A 22,323-nucleotide genomic window follows, 5' to 3' on the forward strand; every position below is an offset into this window, starting at 1 on the left:
CACGCTGTCCTTGCCGATTGAGCTAACGATGAATTGATTTGTATAATTACTCTCACCCTATTGACCACCCTACCGGATTCCATGTGCGCATGTGCAGGTTTCCCTCGCGAGCTCAATCTGGGCTCGTCGTGGTACGCAAACATAAAGCAGGGCTCCCACTTAGCCGAGTTGTATTAGCGATTTATGGCGAGTTGTGGTGAGTTGTCTCAAAGAGGCACTCGCAATAACTCGCGAACAATTCGGTATGGCTTAGCGTAACTCTTTACAACATTCCACGACTCTCCCCGAAGTCGCGAGCAGCTCCAACATTTTGAACATGTTCAAAAAATGTCCCCGATTCGTTGTAATTCGAGGTGAACTCGCCTACACCCGTAATATACTCGCATTACTCGTAACAAATTCGCGCTACACTCTATATAACTCATAGCAACTAGCCACATTATGAAGAGTGCAGCGCGAGCTTGTTACGAGTAATGCGAGCATATTACGAGTGTAAGCGAGTTCACCTCGAGTAACAACGAATTCACCTCGAGTAACAACGAATCAGTAAACATTTTGAACATGTTCAAAATATTCGCTGATTCGTTGTAGCTAGAGGTGAATTTGCTTAACACTCGTAATATACTCGCATTACTCGTAACAAGCTCGCCACCTTTTGAAGAGTGCAGCGCGAGCTTGTTACGAGTAATGCGTGTATATAACGAATGTATTAAGCGAGTTCACCTCGAATTACAACGGATTGGGGAAATTTTTTGAACGTGTACAACATTTTGGAACTGCTCGCGACTTCGAGGAGAGTTGTGGAATGTTATAAAGAGTTACGCTAAGCCATACATAATTGTTCGCGAGTTATTGCGAGTTCCTCTTTGAGGCAACTCACCACAACTCACCATAATTCGTTAATACAACTCGGCTAAGTTGGAGCCTCGAGTTGTGGCGAGCTGGCGCGATCTTATGGCAAGCAGTTTTATCATTTAAACATATTTCTTGATATCAAGAATTCAATTCTTGATATCACGAAATCGAATTCCTAATATCACGAAATCGAATTCTTGTTATCAAGAATTACCATTGCTTTACAACATAAAGTTATTTCTTGATAACAAGAATTGATTTATTGATATAAATTAATAATAAAACGGCTTGCCATAAGATCGCGCCAGCTCGCCACAACTCGAGGTTCAAACTCGGCTAAGTGGGAGCCATGCCGCACAGTAAGCCAGGGCCAAATACCGAAAAGGGAATCTGGTGAACACTGTCATCAAATCCACCGTGCGCTGGTGCATGCTAACTTGCCATTCATCAATATTCTTATCTGCCTGCGTCTTTGCCTTGAATAAGAAAGTGGGGAAGAAGAACTCATGCAACTGTCCTCATTTTAAACTCAAACAAATCACATAGTGGCATAAGTCTAAAACAAAGATCCACTCACCTTTGCAACCAACTAACAAGTCAACGCAAAGCGTAGCATCCCCACGCCGGGTAAAAATGGCCAATAAACGTTAGAAATTCTATCAAAATCCGCCCAACATTACTTAAGTTATCAAACGGAAACCACATTTTTGCATACATAATTATTGTAGCTATTTATCATGTACATAATTAGCGATTCTTTACATATTTAATGAGCTGTGAGCTTTGACATTTCACGTACATACTCAACAACATAACTTACGTTATTGAATGAAAACCACATCTTCGCAAATATAATTTCGTATTTTCGCACATTTAGTGAGATATGACCTTTGACCTTTGACCTAAATACTCCAAAAACTCCTAAATACTACTAAATCGAACTTGGCCTGTATTTTGATACCATGTACCTCCACGTCAATCCGTCAAACGTTACTAAAGTTATCGAACGGAAATCAAATTTTCGAATACACGATTAGCTTTTTTCGCATAGGCTATCTAATGAGCTATGACCTTTGACTTTTGACATACAAACTCCGAAATCGAACTTAGGATGTGTTTTTATACCATGTACCTTCATATAAAATTTCATTAAAATCCGTCAATCATTACTAAAGTTATCAAACGGAAACCAGATTTGTTACAGACGGACGGCAGCGTTACTATATCCCCTCGCCGACGAAGATAATATCGTTAATAAAAGGTATTCTTACTTCGTCTGTGTCTTTATCGTAAAGGGCTGCCTGCCACGGCCAATCCCCTGAACCGGCTCTATTACCACCAACAATGCGAGACGTCCCCGACAGGTGTTTTGACTCTCCACATTCCTCGTAAGCTATGGAATATTGAAACCACATATGAATAATTAAAGAATTTAATGAATCAGGGTTGACGAGATCTAAATCGTGATTTAAAAAAAAAAAAATTGTTTTGAAATCGGTGATTTCAATCACTTCCATTCACATATGTGTTCATATTTTCCTTCTTTTGCACAGATTTGTGCTACTAATATACTATATCGTTTAATTTAAGATTTTGTTGTTGATATAGCTAAAACCTAGGCCAATGCATACATTGATGCAACAGCACCACACTGAAATCTCCTATTGAGTTTTCATCCTTTTCGTTCTTCTATGACCGTTTCAATACAGATTTACAGCTCTTTTTCTCCGTCCGTTCATCTTTTCTTGGATAATTCCCCATGCATTTCTTTATTTTTATTCATGTATCCTTTCTTTCGCTTCGCTTATGTTATTTTTTGTTTTTAACTTTCTTTAAACTTTTCTTTTATCTTTCCTAATGTTATTCGTATTAAAATTTGACAGTCAAGTAAGTCCTCTTATACATGTACGAAAACTACCGGTATCTTAATTCCAATAATAGGTTACTTTACAGTTGAAAGAACACCCCCCCCCCCAGAAAAAAAAATAAGTGTAGGCGTTCTTAATAATAATATGATATGTATTCCTGCCCTTTGATGTACAATATTCCTTACGAAACATACAAAAGATATATAAGTGAAGATATGCTTGGCATGATTTGATGCCTTTTAGCATGACATGGACGCAACCATTTTTTTTTAAATGTAGGCCTATTGTCATGTGGGTGCAAGGTTCATGTATATGGAGAACAAAATGGACATATAATTAACCTAATACGAATGGAGAGTGAAAATATAGTTTCACTTTCTATTATTGGCTAATAGAGAATATGGTTGGTAATGCAATATTGAAATTAATATAATCCGTATAAACAATCAGTAAACCTTCAGTAAACAATATAATTTTTCATTCAAGCACATCTATTAGATAACAATTTGATTTACGTATATGCTCAGCATTTATGAACAAGAGATCTGTTTTTACATTATTCCAGTTTTGAATTGTGCAACCTCACAATGAAGGGGAGTGCGCTCTTTATGTAGCGCTCATTTTTGCATTTTATTTCTGAATAGTCTTTAGCGTTTCGCAGGTCGCGGGAAGTGCGGGAAGCTCGCGTAGGGGGGAGCCAGTGATAGAAGGGGGACGTTTCCTTTGTGAGGTTACTCGCAAATTTCTTTGTTAACCTTTCCCTCCTCCCCTCCAGTGAGGGAAGGTCAAGAACATTGAAGGCATCATCATAACTCGTGTATCTTTGGCCAAGCATGAGGAGACACGCTCGTTTCTAAATTCTCTCCATCAGTTTCTTGTCTGCCCGAGTCAAACCTGAATGGCAAACAGGTGCGCAGTATTCGACTTTCGGGCGCACGTACGAACAATACACAACTTTCAGATCCTCAACAGGTAGCCGAAAATCTTTCAAGATACGCATCATTGTGTAGCCTCATGCTTTGCCGCCTTGACCATTTCTGTGACATGATATGTCCATTTTAAGTCCTCCTGTACAAACACACCCAAAAGCTTAACTAGTTGTACTTCACTTATTTCCAGGTCACCAATTTTACTTTTGGGACGGTTGCCTGGTTTCTAATGAACTGAATGCTCATGATGACACATTTGCTAGGGTTCAGTTTCATGCTATTGTCTTTGGTCCATTTCCCAAGTTAAAAAGTGAGGGGGCTCGAGCCCCCTGAGCCCCGCCGTTCCACGGGCCCTTACATGTAGGCTTCTAAATAAGCATATTTTTTGGCCTGACTTAGAATTTGGGAATTTGTTATTTTCCAACAAACGCATACAAAAGTATAATTTACAAAAAAATCCCGGAAAATCATGTCATTTCAGCATTTGTAAATCACTGGTATTGAATTTTTGAAATAAACCTCGTTTGAGGTCTTTTTTGCACCCCCATCTGTACGCCAGTGCTCATGACTTCAGGTACGCGTACAAGTTTTAATCGCACACGTCCTTGATTTTTACAACAACAAAAAACAACCTTGCAACAAAATTGTGTAAGTGTAAAAATTGCGATTTAGATTTTATAAGATCACGTTTTTTTAAAACCCTGGAATAAATAGGCAAAGTGAATGAAAAACTTTATGAATAAATAAATAACCCCCCCCCCCGAAAAAAAAATAAAAAAATAAGTAAACATATAAATAGAATGAAGAAATGAATGAAGAAATGAATGAATATACATAAATGACTATGCAAATAAATGAAGTAACAACAAATAGATATAAGGTATAATATACTTTATATCTATTTTTTTTTGCATGTGACGAATTCTTGGAAATGAAAAACGAGTATTTTCACTCGTTTTTCATTTCCAAGAATTCGCCATATGCAACATTACATTTGTACTTGGTTGAGAGTTTAGGGCAGATTTAGTCCTGGGAAGTGGAGGCGGTCAATAGACCCGATTTTTTTAAAAAGGGGCCTCTCTTTTTCTGCCCATGAAAGCGTGCTCATGGAGTTGCAAAGTGCTAGAAATTTACAAAATCGAATTCGAATCTCCAGTCAGTTAAAGAGAACAAATTAAAAGTAAAAGCAGAAACATAGTAAAACAACAACGACAAGCAAAGCGTGCCGGATAATAAAAGCGGACAACCTTTTACGAGTTTGATTCATGGGCGTCAATCCTTACGTAATACCTATTGTTCGGGGGGGGGGGTGGGATGAATGAATAGATCACCCCCCCCCCCCGAACAATAGGTATCAATTAAAGATCTACGCCCATGGTTTGATTAATGTTACTCATCAGGTTAAGTGAGAGGTAGAACTGTGAATAGAATAGGTAAATTAAGAGGCAATATGACACTTAAAATATAAGTCTTAATGCTAATTTATATAAAAATGGAAGGCACTTTGAAAACACAAGACTATCTTCTGCTTCTTTTTTTACATAGGCTTACTCAATAATCTTCACGCAGACAAGATCGCAAAGAATTTCGAGAAATCCACTCGAGGGCAGTTAATATAGCCTATATCGGCCAACATGATAGATCATCGTGATGATTTTAAAATGTTATTTCAAGGCTACTTCAATTATAAACCAAGATTTTGTTTTATTTCTTTGTATGTTGTCAGTTTGGTTTTCTTTATGGTAATTGATGGACCAAATACTTTTGTTGGGATTACTCACATCTCTTTGTACAGGTAATGGCTTCCACGGCGCGTTCCAGCGCCGGATAACCCGAGAGAAGAAATATATGTTCGCTGACAGGCAGAGAGGCGATTTCGGCAAGTGCTTGCTTATTAATGTTCTGGCTAATTCCTATGCAGTGTATCTTGACGGCCAAATCTTCTTTTAGTGGTTGAGCGCGTTCAGATGGGTCGCCACCAACGTTACTGAAACCTGATAGATAACAACAGCCATGAATCTTGCGATTTATAATTAACGGTTACACAGGATACCCCCTCCCATTTTTTTTCCTGGGGATGATAGGGGGGGGGGGGGTGATGACCCGTATGGCATTTTTTTTCTTCGAAGATTCATAACACCGAACATTAAATAGAAATTACATAATTTTCAAATTATGAATTATCTGTAAATATACTGTATTGAACCTATTTTATTTTTCGGCTTTATAATTACGAACTAATTTAATTTTAATTTCAATCCACCTCCGAAAAGCGCAAGAATAAAAAGGCTATCAACCCTTTGTTATGGAAAATTTGTATTGCATTTTTTTGTATTTGAATTATAATCCTTCGGGAAAACTGATCTTTGGAATATATATATTTTTTAAATCCAAGTTAGTAACCACCCTCATTTCAACGAAATTGTAAAATTCGATTCTCTAGATTAAAGGGATAGTTAAGTTCTGTTTTCAGACCGCTAATGCCTTCAAAGTGCATGGTTATTGCTCTTATTCTTATCTAAGACATTTGTAGCGCCTTTAAGAACCTACAATTGCTATGAAGGTAAGTTTAGACCTCCAAATGTGTGAAATTTACCCAATACGATTATACCAATTCAGCTCCACTTTAAACAAAAATAAGATAACCTTTAACTAATTATTTAATTAAAAATAACAATTCATGGGCCGGCTGGTTGAGCGTAATATAACCATCACGAAAATGCCAACAAAAAACCGACATCGGCATTGGCTGAAATACGACGTAAAAGATGCCATTTCGTTTTTTCAACGGCTTTTTCAAATTTTCTAATATTTGTGATGGTACCCAAGTAGTAGAAATCGTTATATTTATTAATATTTCAGCCGTCTCTGAACCGATTTTGATCAAACAAAGATGATTTTGTCATTTAAATTGTAGGTTCTTTCAAATTTGATATTCAGTTTATCATTATCTCACAAACAAAATTATTTCGTGTATCGCCCTCTGCAACAGAACTCAACTATCCCTTCAAATGGAGGACAAATGGCAGTGGCTATATTAATACAAAGATGATAAGGAATGATACCGGAGTATTGGCTCAGTCAGTAGAGCGTCCGCCTCACAACCGGGAGGTCGTGGGTTCGAACCCCGGCCGCGAAATACCAAAAGACGTTAAAAGATGGGAGTTGTTGCTACCTTGTTTGGCGTTCAACAATAAGGGATAGAGCAACGTCGATCTGTGGCTGCCGGGCTCACGATCAATTGGGCAAAAAGAATTTTCGTTTCGGTTTAATAAAATTTGGAGTGGACTATTAGGCTATTATTATTATTAAGGAATAGTTGAATAGATGTGTAGTGTAACGTTTCAGAATCAAAATGAATGTAATTCGACTAATCTTGCTGAAGGTCAAAACCGTGCAAACCTATGCATACATATTTTGGTACACACGTACAGTCATGTGGCGCAAAAATGTTTATCCAAAGTTTCAAACTATCTCTCGTCAAATTTAGAAGATGTATTTCAAGAGCAATATCTTAATGTGATATTTTCACTATGGTGTTTTAACACAAAGAAAGAATATATGAATAGTAATAAATCATTTTCACCTTTACAAGAACATTTAGCCTTCTCGTTAAGATGAACTTACCGTCTGTTATGATAAATATAATTCGTTTCCTGCTACTGTTCCCATATGGTTCCAGGGTTTCGCCGGTAATCATTTCCTTGATTTCATTGAGAGCAGCGGGCAAATTCGTTCCTTTATCTGTCACAAGAAAGCCGAAGATTTAGTATTTTTTGAAATCCTTTCTTTATACTTCTTTCAATTAATCATTCATTTTCTATATCAATATCGAATCAGTTTGGTTTTGAAGTCAATGATGGATCGGTTTTTGACGGAAAAATTTACTTAACTTCTTTAGGTATCAAGTATTCCATTCGATTACATAACTTTGCAAGGGTGGTGGTTAAAATGTTTCGAGACACAATTGATAATACAACATGCACAGCAATCACCAAGATATTTCTTTAAAGGGAAAGTCCACCCTGAAATTAAGTTAGTTTTAATAGGAGTAGAAAAATGAAAGAAACAAGTCAGTGAAAGTTTGAGCAAATTCCGATTAAAAATAAGGAAGTTAGGATTTTTGAAGTTGTGAGCAATCAAACACAAATTGGCAACTCTATGACGTATCATGCGAGCTCAACTTCCATTTGCTCAGTACTAAAAAAATCTAAAATTTTCATTTTCCCTCAAGAAAAATTTCAACCATACATGCACCCTAAATATAATAATTGCAAATATGTTTCTATACTCCCCCTGCAAGGAACAAATATATATTCCGTCATCAATAACGAAGAAAACATGATTTTATGGAATATTATGCACAAAGCAAATGAAGGAGAGCTCGTATGATAAGTCACAGAGTTGCCAATTTGTATTAGATTGATCACAACTTCAATAATTCATAACTTTCTTATTTTCATTCAGAATTTGCTCAAACTTTCACTCACCTGATTTTCTTATTATTCTGCCTCTATCGAAACAAACTTATTTTGGGGGTGGACTTTCCCTTTAAGCATCACCCCCTCACTCCCCTAACAACAACAAAAATATAGAACGAGGCACATATAAAATTGCGTGTGTGTGCGCGTGTGCATGCGCGCGTGTGTGTGTCTGTGTCATATCAATAAAATATAATTTTTTTTACGTATAGGGGCCGACCTTTAACGTCACCATCCGAATGACTTGACTCAGTCTCGAAACGGGGTTGCCTACATGAGCCAGTTTGTAGGCGAAGACAGAGCTGACCAAGTGAACGTGCTGCTGGACCAACTCACATCTCCCTTGAGTTCAAAATCATAATGCATGAACTCAAAGCCCTCCCCAGCCCCTCCCCAGCCCCCCTCCCCTTTAGCCCCGCCCCCTATTCTTGTAGAATCGCGCATGCTCTTGCCATTCTCGCCCAGCAGCGGGTTTCGGAGGCAGTTTGTCGTATCTTGTCTGAACGTCGCTTATATTTACTTTTGTAATTGACAAGCCCCTCGATGGCATTAACTACAGCTTCTGAAGACGAATAATCGTTGACATTGAACAATCTGCTTGCTTGAGACGAGTAGGAGACTGCCCCGACACGCGTTCCACCAGGCGAGGAAGTCACTTGAAGCTGCAACAAATAAATGTATATATTTAGATTCATAATCAGATTATTTCATCAACCCATATCTTCAAAACAGAGACAATCGGCCTCTATTGGTACACAAAACAATGTACATATTAAATAAATATCATCCATATGAATGATTTGAATAAATGATGACAAATGCATGTTTGTAAGTGTGTTTTTGCCTGCGATGCAACTTTTGAAATTTAAATGTCCTACTTTCACCAGGCGCGGATCCAGGATTTCTTAGGGGGAGGGGGGCCCAAATTTGAAATTATGAGAGCCAACTATTGGTACGTAATGGTGACCAGTTGGGTGGGGGGGGGGGCAGACAAAAATCCGCATCACCGCACTCTTACATGCAGGCCCTGCTGAACGTTTTTCAAAGTGGGTGGGGGGAGGCTAAAATATTTACAATTAGTTAGAGCGTACCGTTAATTGGCGTTGGGTCTAGGGAAAAGCCCCGTCGGGGGTCAAGGGGCTTAGCCCCCGAAATCTTAGGGGGTATGTGCATTTGATTCCAGTCAGATGAGCATATTTTGATACTTTATTCATGACACTGGCAGGTCACTAATTTGCGTTGGGTCTAGGGGCGGAGCCCCCACAAGCTCAGGGATTTAAGCCGTTTTATAACGGTCAGATAAGCATTCAGAGGCCCGCCTTAAGCCCTTCGGTAGCTCAGGGGTTTTAGGCATTTACATACGGTCAGATGAACATATTTTGATACCTTATTTGTGACACTGGCGGGACACTTATTGGCGTGAGGTCCGGGGATGGAGCCCCCAGAAGCTCAGGGTTTTAGGCATTAAATTATCGTCTGATGAGTGTCCAGGGGCCCGCCTTAGGGCCCTTGGTTGGGTCTAGGGGGCGGAACCACCGGAAGTTCAGGGGTTTTGGGCAATTAATTACGGTCAGATAAGCATTATTTTGATACCTTATTTGTGACACTGGCAGGACACTAATTGGCGTGGGGTTAAGGGGCGTAGCCCCAATGAGCTCAAGGGTTTTAGTAATTTAATTACCATCAGATGATGGGGGGGGGGGGGGGGTGGGGGCCCGCTCGGTCCCCTGGATCCGCGCCTGACTTTCACTAAACATACATCAGACGAACCGAACGGTATAGTTAAAGGTAATATAAAGTTTTGGGAATTTTTGAAAATTTGTTGGATAGTGATTTTTTTAATTATGATATATTTGGATGCCCCTGCGGATGTATGATAAGCACTAGAAAATTTAGCCTCTAAAACACTTCTGCTTTTGAGAAAAATTGAATATACAAATTTACTGGTGCTCCCGGTAAATGTTTATACAGTTTAAATAGCGCCTACGGCCGTACACTGGTAGCTGCGACCATGAAAATCTCAGGATATGTACAGTAGTTGGGATATATAACTTTCAAACGAGAATAACTAATCGGTCAATTTTAGTCAAGAAACATTGTTTTATAGCTTAATTAATATCTTGACCGTGAGAGGGAGCTATACAACATAAAGAGTTTATTTACAATTTAATCACTTTAGACTCGATTTCAACCGCGACAACCATCACTGAGTATTGTAGGATCGCATATGCTTCCAATATGTTCATTTGAACCGAATTCATGACCCTTTACCAAAACTTTGTATTACCTTTAAGCTCACTTAAACAAAATTCTGCTTGTCCCTCTCTTTTAATATTCACGTTTTGGACGTAAGAAATAACAAAAATTGTTGCATAGGTATTCGTCAATTTTGTTATTTTCACGTCTTTAACGTAAAGACCAAAAAAAGCTGCATAGGTATACGTATTTTTGTGTCACGTCTTGGAACGTAAAAGAAGACAAAAATGTTTCATGTATATATATATATATACACGCCAATCCTTTGCGTTTGCGTGTCCCTTTAGGAGCCACCATAATTAACCAAGGTTTAGTGCTATAAATCCATAATAATTCCTTTTGAACAAACCAAAAAAGGATATTCAGCCTGTTTGAGGTTAAAAGGAGTCCATCCCTTTTCAAGCCACTAAGTGTCATACAGGGTTCCCGCCAGGAAAAATGGGAATCTTGCCCTTTCTATGCCTTTGTTTACTCGGAACATTTCAAATTCACCCATTGATTTAAAATAAATTATATAACAATGGCATAAAATTATGTAAAATTATCAATTGATCGACTTTTTTATCCTCAATAATTCATTTTAACACAATTCTATAGGTAATGTTTATAAGTTGTTATTAAAAATAGAAATTTAAAGATTTGTCAAACTCTATTAACTCTTTTCCTCTTTAACATAGACATTCACTTTCTTATATTTTTGCTTTATACTTCTCTAACCTTTCGCACTAGAAGCTTGGCAAATTTCTTGCCTATCTTGAAGTTTTCAATTCCAACACTCCTCGACGCATCAAACGCAAAATAGATATCCATTCCAGAAGAGAGATTAATTGTACGTTTTCTTCGCACACCTGAGTTCGAGCTCGTGTCATTTTGACCCACCCAAGAGCCGCCGTCGATGACGATTTCGTCGAAGGTCTTCCCTAGCCCATTTATCACTCGAGAAAGTTCGTCGAACTCATCACGACCTTAAATTTAAACAGAGGAGATTTCTGCTACAAGATCATCCGAACATGGGTAATAATAATGGTACACAGTCTAAGAGCCCATCCAGTGCGCCCCTGAGCAGCAAAGTAAATTTGACGTATGATGTGTCAAATGACAGACCGAGCACTTTGAAGTTTGAAAACTACGTTTCCGGGCCCTCCGGGAGATGGTTTTTATACGTGAGTATAATACAATGGAAGTTTCCATTTCTTTTTCATTTTTTTAAGGGGGGGGGGGTGTAAATTAGTGTACCAGGTGTTTTTTAATCAGTTAATATTTTTTTTGTGGTGCGGTGAACACTTGCGCATTTCGAAATTATGTAATAAAGAGTTACTTGGTACGCCTACCTTTAGGGGGGGGGGGTGTAAAATGTTATTCTTACCCATGCATCTTGGCATCTCTCCTGTCCACTCTCCAGAAAACGTACATATCCTCTCTTCGGAACCAACCATCTCATAACCATGGTTGCATCGAAAATTGACCTTGGTGTTTACTCTGTACTGCGGAGAGCTGACTTTAGAGCCGTGTATGGGATTCCCCAATGCGGGACAGTCGTACTCTATAGTGAAAATAAGAACATAAAAGTTGAATACCGCAAAACGGTGTGGTTCATAATGCAGGTACATTACATGTAACTCCACAACCCTGGACATACACCTACACGCACGCACCCACTATCAGGGCTGTAAATATATAAATGACGTAGGATTCTCTCTCAGAGACGATATGTGTAAGGTTTATAAAATAACCAATCCCTTGTACAACACATTCTACTGTGGTCCTGTATGTTTTAAAGGGGACGTGCGTGTGCGTGCACGAGTTTGCGTGTGTGCGTAAGTGTATGTGATTACGTTATTGGAAAAAGAAGGCAAAATCCATTATACATCCAAAATTTGAGATGGTGGAAACAAAGAGATCTCATACGTATGGGTAAAATACAATTGTTAAAAACATATGCATTATCAAAGTTAAACTACAGTATGTCTCATCACTTAAAGTTGTTCCTCAGTGGTTGTTAAGTTAGGTGGAAAACATTAATTTTGAATTTTTGTGGGCAGGTAAAGACCGCGTAAAGAGAAAGATAATGTATAAGGATTACTCTCATGGAGGGTTAAAAATGATGAATTTTAAATTGTTTGTAAAGGCGCAACGTTTGATGTGGCTGAAATATTTATTGTATGGAGATAGGTGTGCTGGATGGAATAGTATTTACAATTTTGTTTTAGAACAGTTGGAGGGAGATTTCTGTTTAAATGTGACCTTGACACGTCCAAATTAACATTGAAAATACCACCATTTTATTAAGAAATGCTAAAGGCTTGGCAGGATATGAGGAAGTATGGATTGTATGAAGAGGAGGTAAATCCAGTTATATTAAATAATCATAATATATGTATAAGACGTAAAATGATTTTTGATTATGATCTATTTAATAAAGGCATACGCACTGTAAATTAAATTTTCGATAATGGACATATAAAGCGTTTGGCTTATTTCCAAAATCTTGGGATTAATGCAAATCAATTACTCCAGATAATCGATATTGCTCATGCAATACCAACTAGTTTGAAGAATGCTACTCCTTCGGTTAAATAACAAATATATGATTTTGTAGACTTTAACATAAACATGAATATTGCTTAGCAGGAAATAGGTTTCCAGGTAGATACATCTAACACTATTAATAACTGTTTTGTTCAACAGAGTAACAGTAAAGGATGGTCACAGCAATTTTAATTTTACACAAAAGGAAATCTGTACATTTTTATCCGAGCAAGGAGCACAACTCTTATCAGAAAACAAAGGGAATTTCAGTTTAGGATTTTACATGGAGCCATATACACAAAGGAACATTTGATGAGGTTTGAGTTTGTGGGGGGGGGGGGACAATTACTGTTCATCCTGTAATAAAAAGACAGAGTCTTACATACATTTATTTCTGAGCTGCGCGAAGGTTAAACAGTTATGGCAATTCTGTATTCAATATTTCGGCTTAGCTGAATTAAGAGACATGCAATGGGGAGATATATTTATGGGACTACCTGGCAATTCGAATAAACTCACATAAACTCCACTACACAGGAGAAATGTGAATGTAATGAGTGTTTACAGAATGACCATGTTATAGGAGGAGATGAAGTATCTAGAGCAATACTTAGGTTAAATCATTCCAAAAGTGATGGTGTAACAGGTGTGATGTCTGATCATATTATACATGGAAAGAAAATAATCAGTGGATATTTAGCAATGCTTTTTACTGCCATGTTATGGCATGGAGTGTCGCCAGATGGTATGCTCAAAAGTACAATGGTACCAATACCTAAAGGTCGTTGGAAAAATTTGGGCGATTCAGGAAACTTTCGTGCAATAACACTTGGTAGTATCATTGGTAAAGTTTTAGATTATGTATTTATGAAAAGGGAAGAAGGGAACTTGCAGACTAATGACCTACAGTTTGGTTTCAAAGCAGGGTTATCAACTACACTATGTACTGCTATGGTTAAAGAAACTGTATCGTACTTTAATCATGAAGGGAGTAATGTGTATGGATTATTGCTAGATGCTAGTAAAGCATTTGATAGAGTTAATTATGTGAAATTGTTTGACATTATGCTGAGCAAAGGGGTCTGCCCAATGATATGCAGGCTATTGCTTAATATGTATAAGAATCAAAGGCTAAGGTTGAAATGGAACAATGCATATTCTGATTATTTTACAGTTAAAAATGGTGTTAAACAGGGTGGAGTTATCTCTCCTTGCATGTTCTGTTTGTATCTAGATGGGCTGATAGAAGAGTTATGTGACAATGGGATAGGGTGCTTTATGGGCAATGTTTTTGCAGGAGCATTTGGTTATGCAGATGACTTGACACTGCTGTCACCTAGCGTGACTGCTCTTCAAGAAATGATTAAAACTTGTTTAGATTATGCCATTAAATTTGATATTTTGTTTAACCCTGAAAAGAGTCAGTTAATAGTTTTCAGCTGTAATGGTAAACCAGTTATGGATCCAGGAATCACGATAAATGGAAGACATATTGATATTGCATCAAAAGTAACTCATCTAGGGAATGATATTTCTAAGAATATAAATGATTTTGATATCTCAAAGTGTGTTGGAGATTTCAATCGACAATGTAATATGTTTTTGTTTAATTTCAAATATGCTAACTCTCACATAAGAAATATATTGTTTCATAAATATTGTTCGAGTTTCTATGGCTCACAGTTATATCCTCTGTTTGATAAATGTTTTGATAATATTTGTAGACAATGGCGGGTTGCAATAAGAAGGGTTTGGAAAATTCCATGGCAGACACACTGTCATCTTTTGCCTTATTTAGCAGGTGTTATGGATCCAGAGTTATGGTTTGCAAAAAGATGTTTATCTTTTGTTTTGAAAGCTATGAATTCCAAAAATTATACAGTGGCACATATAGCTGGAATGGCCAGGTATGGAGCTCATTCTGTGTTGGGAGGTAACATAAGATTCTTGAATGATAAGTACTTCATGGATAACAATGAAATTCAAAAGCAGTGGGCTGTGCAATGCCAAGTGAATGATGAGACAATACGAATAGTTGAACAAGTAAAGGAATTGATCAACTCGAGGGATGATTATTTATGTAAGGGTTTCCTTAACCGAGAGGAGTGCGAGGAAATTATCTTGTATTTATGCACACTCTGATCTTACCCTGTTATACATGTATTCTGTTGTTGATGTTGTTTTTTTGTCTTTACATATATTGTGAATGTGACTATTTGTAGAATATATTGTATATTTTTTGTTATTTTTGTATATGTGCTTTTTAAAGCGAATAAAGAACTCTTGAATTGAATATAAATAAATGTGTGAATTTTTTGGTCATATTTATCAAATATGTAATCTTCTTTCGTAGAATCTTCCATTGTAGGGCTCAAGGCCATGTACCTTCCAGTGTGAATATATAGCGGACTTTATGAGGAAGAAAAAAAACTTAGCAGTAAAGGTGGGCAAGTTGAATTTGCACCTACAAAAGTGGGAAGAGCTAAAAGTGAATAAGAATATGAATGTGAACAGGTATGACGTGTGAAATGTCGTGCGCGTGTGAATATCTGTATGTTTGTGAGGTGCGAGCTTGTGAGTGTGAATGCGAATGGTTGCGGGGGGGGGGGGGGGAATTAGAAGAAGGGATTGAGGGGTGGCAGGGAATACTAACGGAGGGTGCATTGTATACAAATTGTATTTTGTTATTTTTCACGAGTGATGGTAATGAATAAATTCATTATGTTTTATTATTATTAGACAAATTTAGTGATTTCATTCTATTATTTTCCTTCTTTGTTCACTGCTTTGTGAATAATTTATTTGTGTTATGAAAACAAAATGAAGATTTGTATTTGTACGGAAGTATTTACAAGAACAGGTTAAGACAGCCTACTTAAATATTAGCGATTCATTTCTAGGAGTCACAAAGACGGAAAAGAAAGAGTGGATAACTGATGATACTTGGCAAGCCATAGATAAACGGAAGGGTGCGAAAAAACAAGCCATGGAAGCAAATCAGACATACTGAAAGAAAGGTAAAAGCTTCAGTACCGAGTGGCAAACATGGTCGTAAAGACGAAGACAAGAGCAAGCAAACGTGCCTTTGTTGAAGACCTTGCAAATCAGGCAGAGGAAGCAACCATTAAAGGCGAACAAGGAAAAGTATATACAACTACTAAAATAATCAGCGGCAAGTAAAGAGGAATCACAAATTCACCTAGTGAAGACAAGCAGGTGAGGCTTCTTACAACAGAAGCAGAACGGGAAGCTAGATGGGCCGAGCAATTTAGCGAGGTTTTGAATAGACCACCACCGACAGTAGAGGCTGGCATACAAGAGGCAGAGGATGACTTGGATGTCAGCAGCATACCACCAACTAAATAAGAAGTAATAACTGCAATTAAATCTCTTAAAAAATGTTAAAGCCCCGGCTCTGACAATCTCAACGCAGAACTTTTTAAGGCGGTCCCAGAATTAGCAGCAAAAATCCTTCTGCCACTATTCGCAACTATATGGGAAACAAAGGCAGTTCCTGACGATTGGTCAGAGGGAGTTATTGTAAAATTACCAAAGAAGGGATCACTAAAAAACTGCAATAACTGGCGTGGCATCACACTATTGTCAATACCAAGCAAAATATTGGCAAAGATAGTTTTTACCCGTACCATAGATGCTGTTGACCAAAGCCTCAGAAGGGAACAGACAGGTTTTCGGAAAGGAAAAGGATGCACTGACCATATATTTGCACTACGTAATAGCATAGAGCAATTCGATAGCATCCACCTAAACAGCCTTTGGAGAATACTACGTAAATATGGGATACCAGAGCAGCTAGATCTTGTAATTAAGAGCTTTTACATCAATTTCACATGCAGAGTTGGAAACAGTAACCATAAGTTCCAGGTGAAGATTGAGATAGGCAAGGATGTGTCATATCAGCACTGCTCTTCAATATCGCCATAGACTGGGTGAGAAGACAGGCAACTGAAGACCAAAAAAGAGGCATAAGATGAACCCTCTTTTCTACACTTGAGGACCTCGACGTTGCAGATGATCTCGCTCTTCTTTCACACACCCGCCAGCATATGCAAGAAAAAATATCCAGACTCAGTGATTTTGCCTAGAAATTGGCTTGAAGATCAGCCAAAAGAAAACAGAGGTGATGACCCTGAACATTTCTGACCCTTACCAATACAAGCAATGGACAGCACTGTCAGGCACGATGAAGGCGCAGGCAAAGACATTAGGAACTGTCTTAATAAAGCCAGAAATGCATTCAGAATGCTCAATAATATATGGAGATCACATCAGTACAGCATCACGACCAAGATAAAGTTGTACCAGAGCTGTGTCCTTTCCACTCTTCTGTACGGCTCTGAATGTTGGAGAATGACAAAAAACGACCTCAAAAGCTGTCGGTCTTCCACACAAAGAGTCTGAGAAGAATATGTCGCATTTTCTTGCCAAACAACATTTCAAACGAAGCACTGTATGCCAAATGCCATCGGGACAGCATGGAGAACATCATCATGAGAAGAAGGTGGAGATGGATCGAACATATGATGAAAAAGAACATAGATGACATCACACGAAAAGCCCTCCACTGGACACCAGAAGGCAAAAGAAAGAGGGGACGTCCTAAAACACTTGGCGAAGAACTGTGGAAGGATAGATTAAACACATGGGGAACCATCCAAAGACTGGCCCAGGATCGGACGGAGTGAAAGACTTTGTTGCTGCCCTATGTGTTAGGAGGCATAATTGGTCAGTAATTAAGTAAGAATTTCATACATTGATTTGTTTGTAATGATTTGTTCTGAATGAAATCTCTATTAAACAAATATACCAATGCAGTGCAGGGTAACTAGCTGTAGAAAATATTATACTAATGGTAGCTCTCAATCTTTTTGTTGTATCATTGACATGAATTGCAATGTCGGGTGCAGGATCCAAAAGGGATGTCATTGATGTTCTTTCTTTTTATGTGCAACTGGTCAATGCGCATTAGTGTTTTATTTTATGTAAATCTAATCAAGGAAGGTTTAAGTTTGTTGGTTTCTAATAGGAGTTAGGATGTTAGATATGTGGTAAGATGTATGGGTGGGTGCTGTTGTGTGAATGGCGTATTTGTACAGTGTTCTATGTGTTGAGTGGATAAGTGTTGTGTCCGTGGTGTGATCTTTTGAGTGAGGATGATTGGCTAGAGTTTCAGTGTTGTGCACGTGTGAAATAGTGTATGTACTGTGAGGTGCGAGTGAATGTGAATGTTTTTTTTTGTTGGGGGGGGGGGGGGGTTAAGTAGTAGAATGGGTGGAGGGGTGGCTGGCTTAGGGTGCATTGTATATAAATATGTATAATGTTTGTTTTTTGTTTTTGTTTTTTTCTTCATGAATGATGGTAATAGTTAAGTTCAGTATATCATTATTATTATTAGAAAATTTAGTGATTTCATTCCATTAATCTCCTTCTTCGCTCACTGTTTTGTGAATAATTTATTCATGTTATGAAATGAAATGAAGATGTGTATTTGTATGGAATTATTTACAATGATTTCTATGCAATGATTTATTTTTAATGAAATTTCTAATTAAAAAATATTGAAAAAGAAACAAGTGTTTGTGTGTGCGTGAAAATGTACAATATTGCACATTCATTTATGAGATCTGTTTCGTTTTGGACCGTCCTGCGACTTCACCATCCTGAATATGCGACTTATAACCAAGCCGTGTTGTTCTATTAAAACACCTACGACTTATAACCAGTTAATCAGCCCCAACCGAAACATAGGAATAATTTTTAACCCAGCCATAAACAGTTTGTACTTCTTTTACATTTCTTACACCAATAATAAATATTTCAACCTATTGCACGAGTGTGCAACATTGCCACTGATTTCTTGTCGCTTGTCAGCACACTTATGCCTAGATAACATTTGCCGCGGACGCCGTACGATAAATTAGTCTACGATTTCTCTTGCGCTTTTCGAGGCATCGTAGGAGGCTACGGGCTACGATGTTTGTGTTTACATTATCTACGACCATCGTGCCATTTCTTGTATTGACCTTCCGGGGCAGGCCGGGGTAAATCCGTACAGAGGCTGCTCGGAGATTTACGGAAATCGTGCAATTTCAATGCAGTAGCCATGCAGTCTCCCCAGCCTCCGCACGGAAATCGTACGGAGCCCGTGCAGCTTGCAAAAGTTGCGCGGAGAAGGCGCAGTGACCGTGCAGCTACCGTGTCGTTTTAAGCGTTGTTTGCCTCCATATTCTCCGTAAAATCGTATTTGCTGCACGATCAGCGAGCGTCCTCCGCGCGATGCCCGTGTGGGGATTGTGCAATGACACCTACGACATGTCTACGGGCTAACGATTTTTTTAATTTGTATAACTTTCTGCGAAACAAATTCGTAGAGGCCGCGGTGCCCCGCGGAGCCCGTGAATCCGTACGAAAATATCACGGCCGCCTCCTGCCTCCGTACGGTGGCCGCACGGAAAAGGGCATACGGGCAGGGTACGGGTTCCGTAGACTAATCGCAGGTCAAATGTAATCCAGGCATTACCCATGGTTCAAATATTTTCAAAGACCCCCCGTCGCCCCTAAACTGGATTTTTTTTTATCCCATAATGTACTAAGCAATGAATTGATATGAGAGGTTCTCAAAACGTCTCTTTAAATAAATATAGATGTCTCTGTCCTGCATAAAATATCTACTAGTTTAAGCAGGAACATTTTTTAAATGGTACAAAAAAGGGCTAAACCCTCAACAACACATGTGCTAACAGTCCGTGCTTTTCACACCCAAAACAACATCGGTATAATAACCTTCACTGTGGCATGACGTCAGGCTACCATTCCAGTGACCATCAGGCTGACACACCCTCTCACTTGACCCCATCAGCTCTAGATGTGACGGACACCTGAGGGTCATCATCGTTCCTACGGGCCAAAAATTCGTGGCGCCTCGTCCGTTTCTCGGCGAGAAAGAAATCCGGCCGTTGTCAAGGTGACGGGAACCAGGGTTGGGACACCTTGCGACTAAAGATTTACAAAAAAAGTATCCAACGGTCTACATCTTATTTTAATAGCTGATTTCGATTATTTCTTCTTTTATAGATCAAATAGTTTAATTATCAAAGAGACAACGGGGATATTCCATTTAATGAAGAATTTGATCATTGATAAACATACAAAATGGATGTACACTGTCGCTCATAACGTTGGAATATTTTTTTTTTTACCCCAATTTATGGAATTATTTTGACAATGATATATTTCTCATAGATCTAGATAATAGTATACATTCTCAGATTTATTGAATAATAATTTGCCAGTGTTTGTTTTGCGTGACTGCTAAAGCATGTGCATGCTATAAATATGCTTATTAACTAGGGAACCTACGCCCTTAAGTCATAAATGACAGTAATGAGGATTAATGCCCACAAAAAAAGGCACTAATATAGCACATCGACATGGTTTTGATCCCGGGGCCTCACAGTTCCGAGGCCTTTGCTTTGCCACTGAACCATGACTGTACGCAGCGGGGGCTAGGGTAGGGGGCAGTTCCCACTAATACAAAAAAAAAATGCAAACAATTATCAATAATTCATTGAATTTCCCCCAGGTCCCCAACAGAAAAAAAATCTTCTGTGTGCCCATGCCTTGAGCCATAATACATGGCCGTACAGAGGATTTGTTTATGTTGAGGACCGGGGTAAAATGCAATGAATTATTGATATTTTATTGCATTTTATTTTTTATTTTTTATTTTTTATTTGTTGGAACTGCCCCCTACCTTTGCCCCCGCTGCGAACAGTCATGATTCAGTGGCACATCAATGGCCTCGTAACTTTGAGGCCCTGGGATCGAAACCGTGTCGATGTGCTATATTAGTGCCCTTTTGTGGGGCATTAATCCTCATTACTGTAATTTATGGCTTAAGGGCGTAGGTCCCCTAGTTGAATAGCAAACACATGCTTTAGCAGTCAACCAAAACAAACACTGGCAAATTATTATTCATTAAAATCTGAGAATGTATACTATTATCTAGATTTATTAGGAATAAATCATTGTCAAAATAATTCCATAAATTAGGGTTAAACAAAAATTCCAACGTTATGAGCGACAGACCCGTTGTCAAATTCACCAACCCATCTGTATTTAGATAAGCTGCTCTACCAGTCATTCGTGTGGTCCAGCCTCCAGCTGGGTCCCACATGCTTCAACGCAGAGGCATTTTCACTCGCACGGTGCCTACTCACGTATATTTACAACAGTTTAGATAAAATGTACTTAATTTTCAATACACGGAAGCAATGAAAAACGAAAACAACGGACTACTCGGTAATGAAAAAAAAAAACGTTTTTACAAAAAGGAATGTGTAGAACTTTCAAGTAAGCAGAAATAAGACAGAAAGAACACAGCCTATTTAACACAGCCCTAATTAACACAGCCCTATTTATAAATACATTTAAATGACTTGTTGATACTTCTTGGATTTAATTCTCTTTATCAATGATAGTACCACAAACCTTTGCAGCTTGGAACGCTATCGGACCATATCCCATTGGGTCCACCGTGACTCTGACATACTTGCCAGCCTATTCCATCGACGTGATACCCGTCGTTACATTCATATTGCACCATCTGTGGACGAAGATTCAGAATACCATTGAAATTGAACTTCTTAAAAAAAATCATCTAGTGATTTTACGCATCTTATTAACCAATAAATAAACTGCGATAAAACATCCGACTCAATTAACTTATTAATAAATAACGTAACTGATTAACGAATATATGGATTTATTAACCCAATAACTTGATTAGCTATTCGATAATCTAAGTTTAATCAGTCACTCAACTGATTAACAAATTAATCAAACGATCAATTAGTAAAAAACTATCTAAACGGATCAATGGCGAGCAGATAAAAAAAAATTCTGTCTAAATCAATCAATGAATTCTTAAGTTATTTCTCATGGGATGAGCGATTCCAAGCAACAATTATCCCTTCTTATAAAATACAATATGATTTTATTATCATTATCATTATATCATAATATCAATATTATTATTGAATTATTATTATTATTATTATTATTATTATTATAATTATTATTGTTATCATTATCATCATTATTCGTCACCGTGCTAGATAATACATAATGGTGATAGTGAAGAATCCACTATCCATAAGGCCATGATCTTGTTCTTTTATTAATAACTTGGATTTTTTGTTTGTTCCCCAATTAATGAGAGACAACTAAAGACTTACTTCTCCAACATGGTAGGTCCTGTTCTCAATGTTATGTGAACCATTCTGTAAGGGCTCCAGGGTGGGTGGGGCACAGGTGATCACTGCATCATAAGAATAAAGATGTACCAACGTTTGGCTCATCGAATGACAATACCGCACATGGTCC

General features: G+C 38.1%; 1 protein-coding gene across 1 annotated transcript in view; it reads right to left on the reverse strand.

Annotated features, from left to right (window-relative positions):
- The window catches only part of bf (complement factor B), a 66,083-nt gene that overhangs the window by 26,708 nt on the left and 17,052 nt on the right, over window positions 1-22,323 (reverse strand). Inside the window, exons 5-13 of the mRNA XM_011670821.2 lie at window positions 22,176-22,258; window positions 21,430-21,544; window positions 19,723-19,935; window positions 11,756-11,932; window positions 11,107-11,354; window positions 8,654-8,795; window positions 7,280-7,396; window positions 5,434-5,646; window positions 2,127-2,248 (exon numbers count right to left, since the gene is read on the reverse strand). Coding sequence (XP_011669123.2) covers window positions 2,127-2,248; window positions 5,434-5,646; window positions 7,280-7,396; window positions 8,654-8,795; window positions 11,107-11,354; window positions 11,756-11,932; window positions 19,723-19,935; window positions 21,430-21,544; window positions 22,176-22,258 — 1,430 coding nt within the window. The remainder of the gene's footprint in view (window positions 1-2,126; window positions 2,249-5,433; window positions 5,647-7,279; window positions 7,397-8,653; window positions 8,796-11,106; window positions 11,355-11,755; window positions 11,933-19,722; window positions 19,936-21,429; window positions 21,545-22,175; window positions 22,259-22,323) is intronic.

The sequence above is a fragment of the Strongylocentrotus purpuratus genome, unplaced genomic scaffold, assembly GCF_000002235.5.
Source record: "Strongylocentrotus purpuratus isolate Spur 01 unplaced genomic scaffold, Spur_5.0 spur5_scaffold_4, whole genome shotgun sequence".
NCBI lineage: Eukaryota > Metazoa > Echinodermata > Echinoidea > Camarodonta > Strongylocentrotidae > Strongylocentrotus > Strongylocentrotus purpuratus.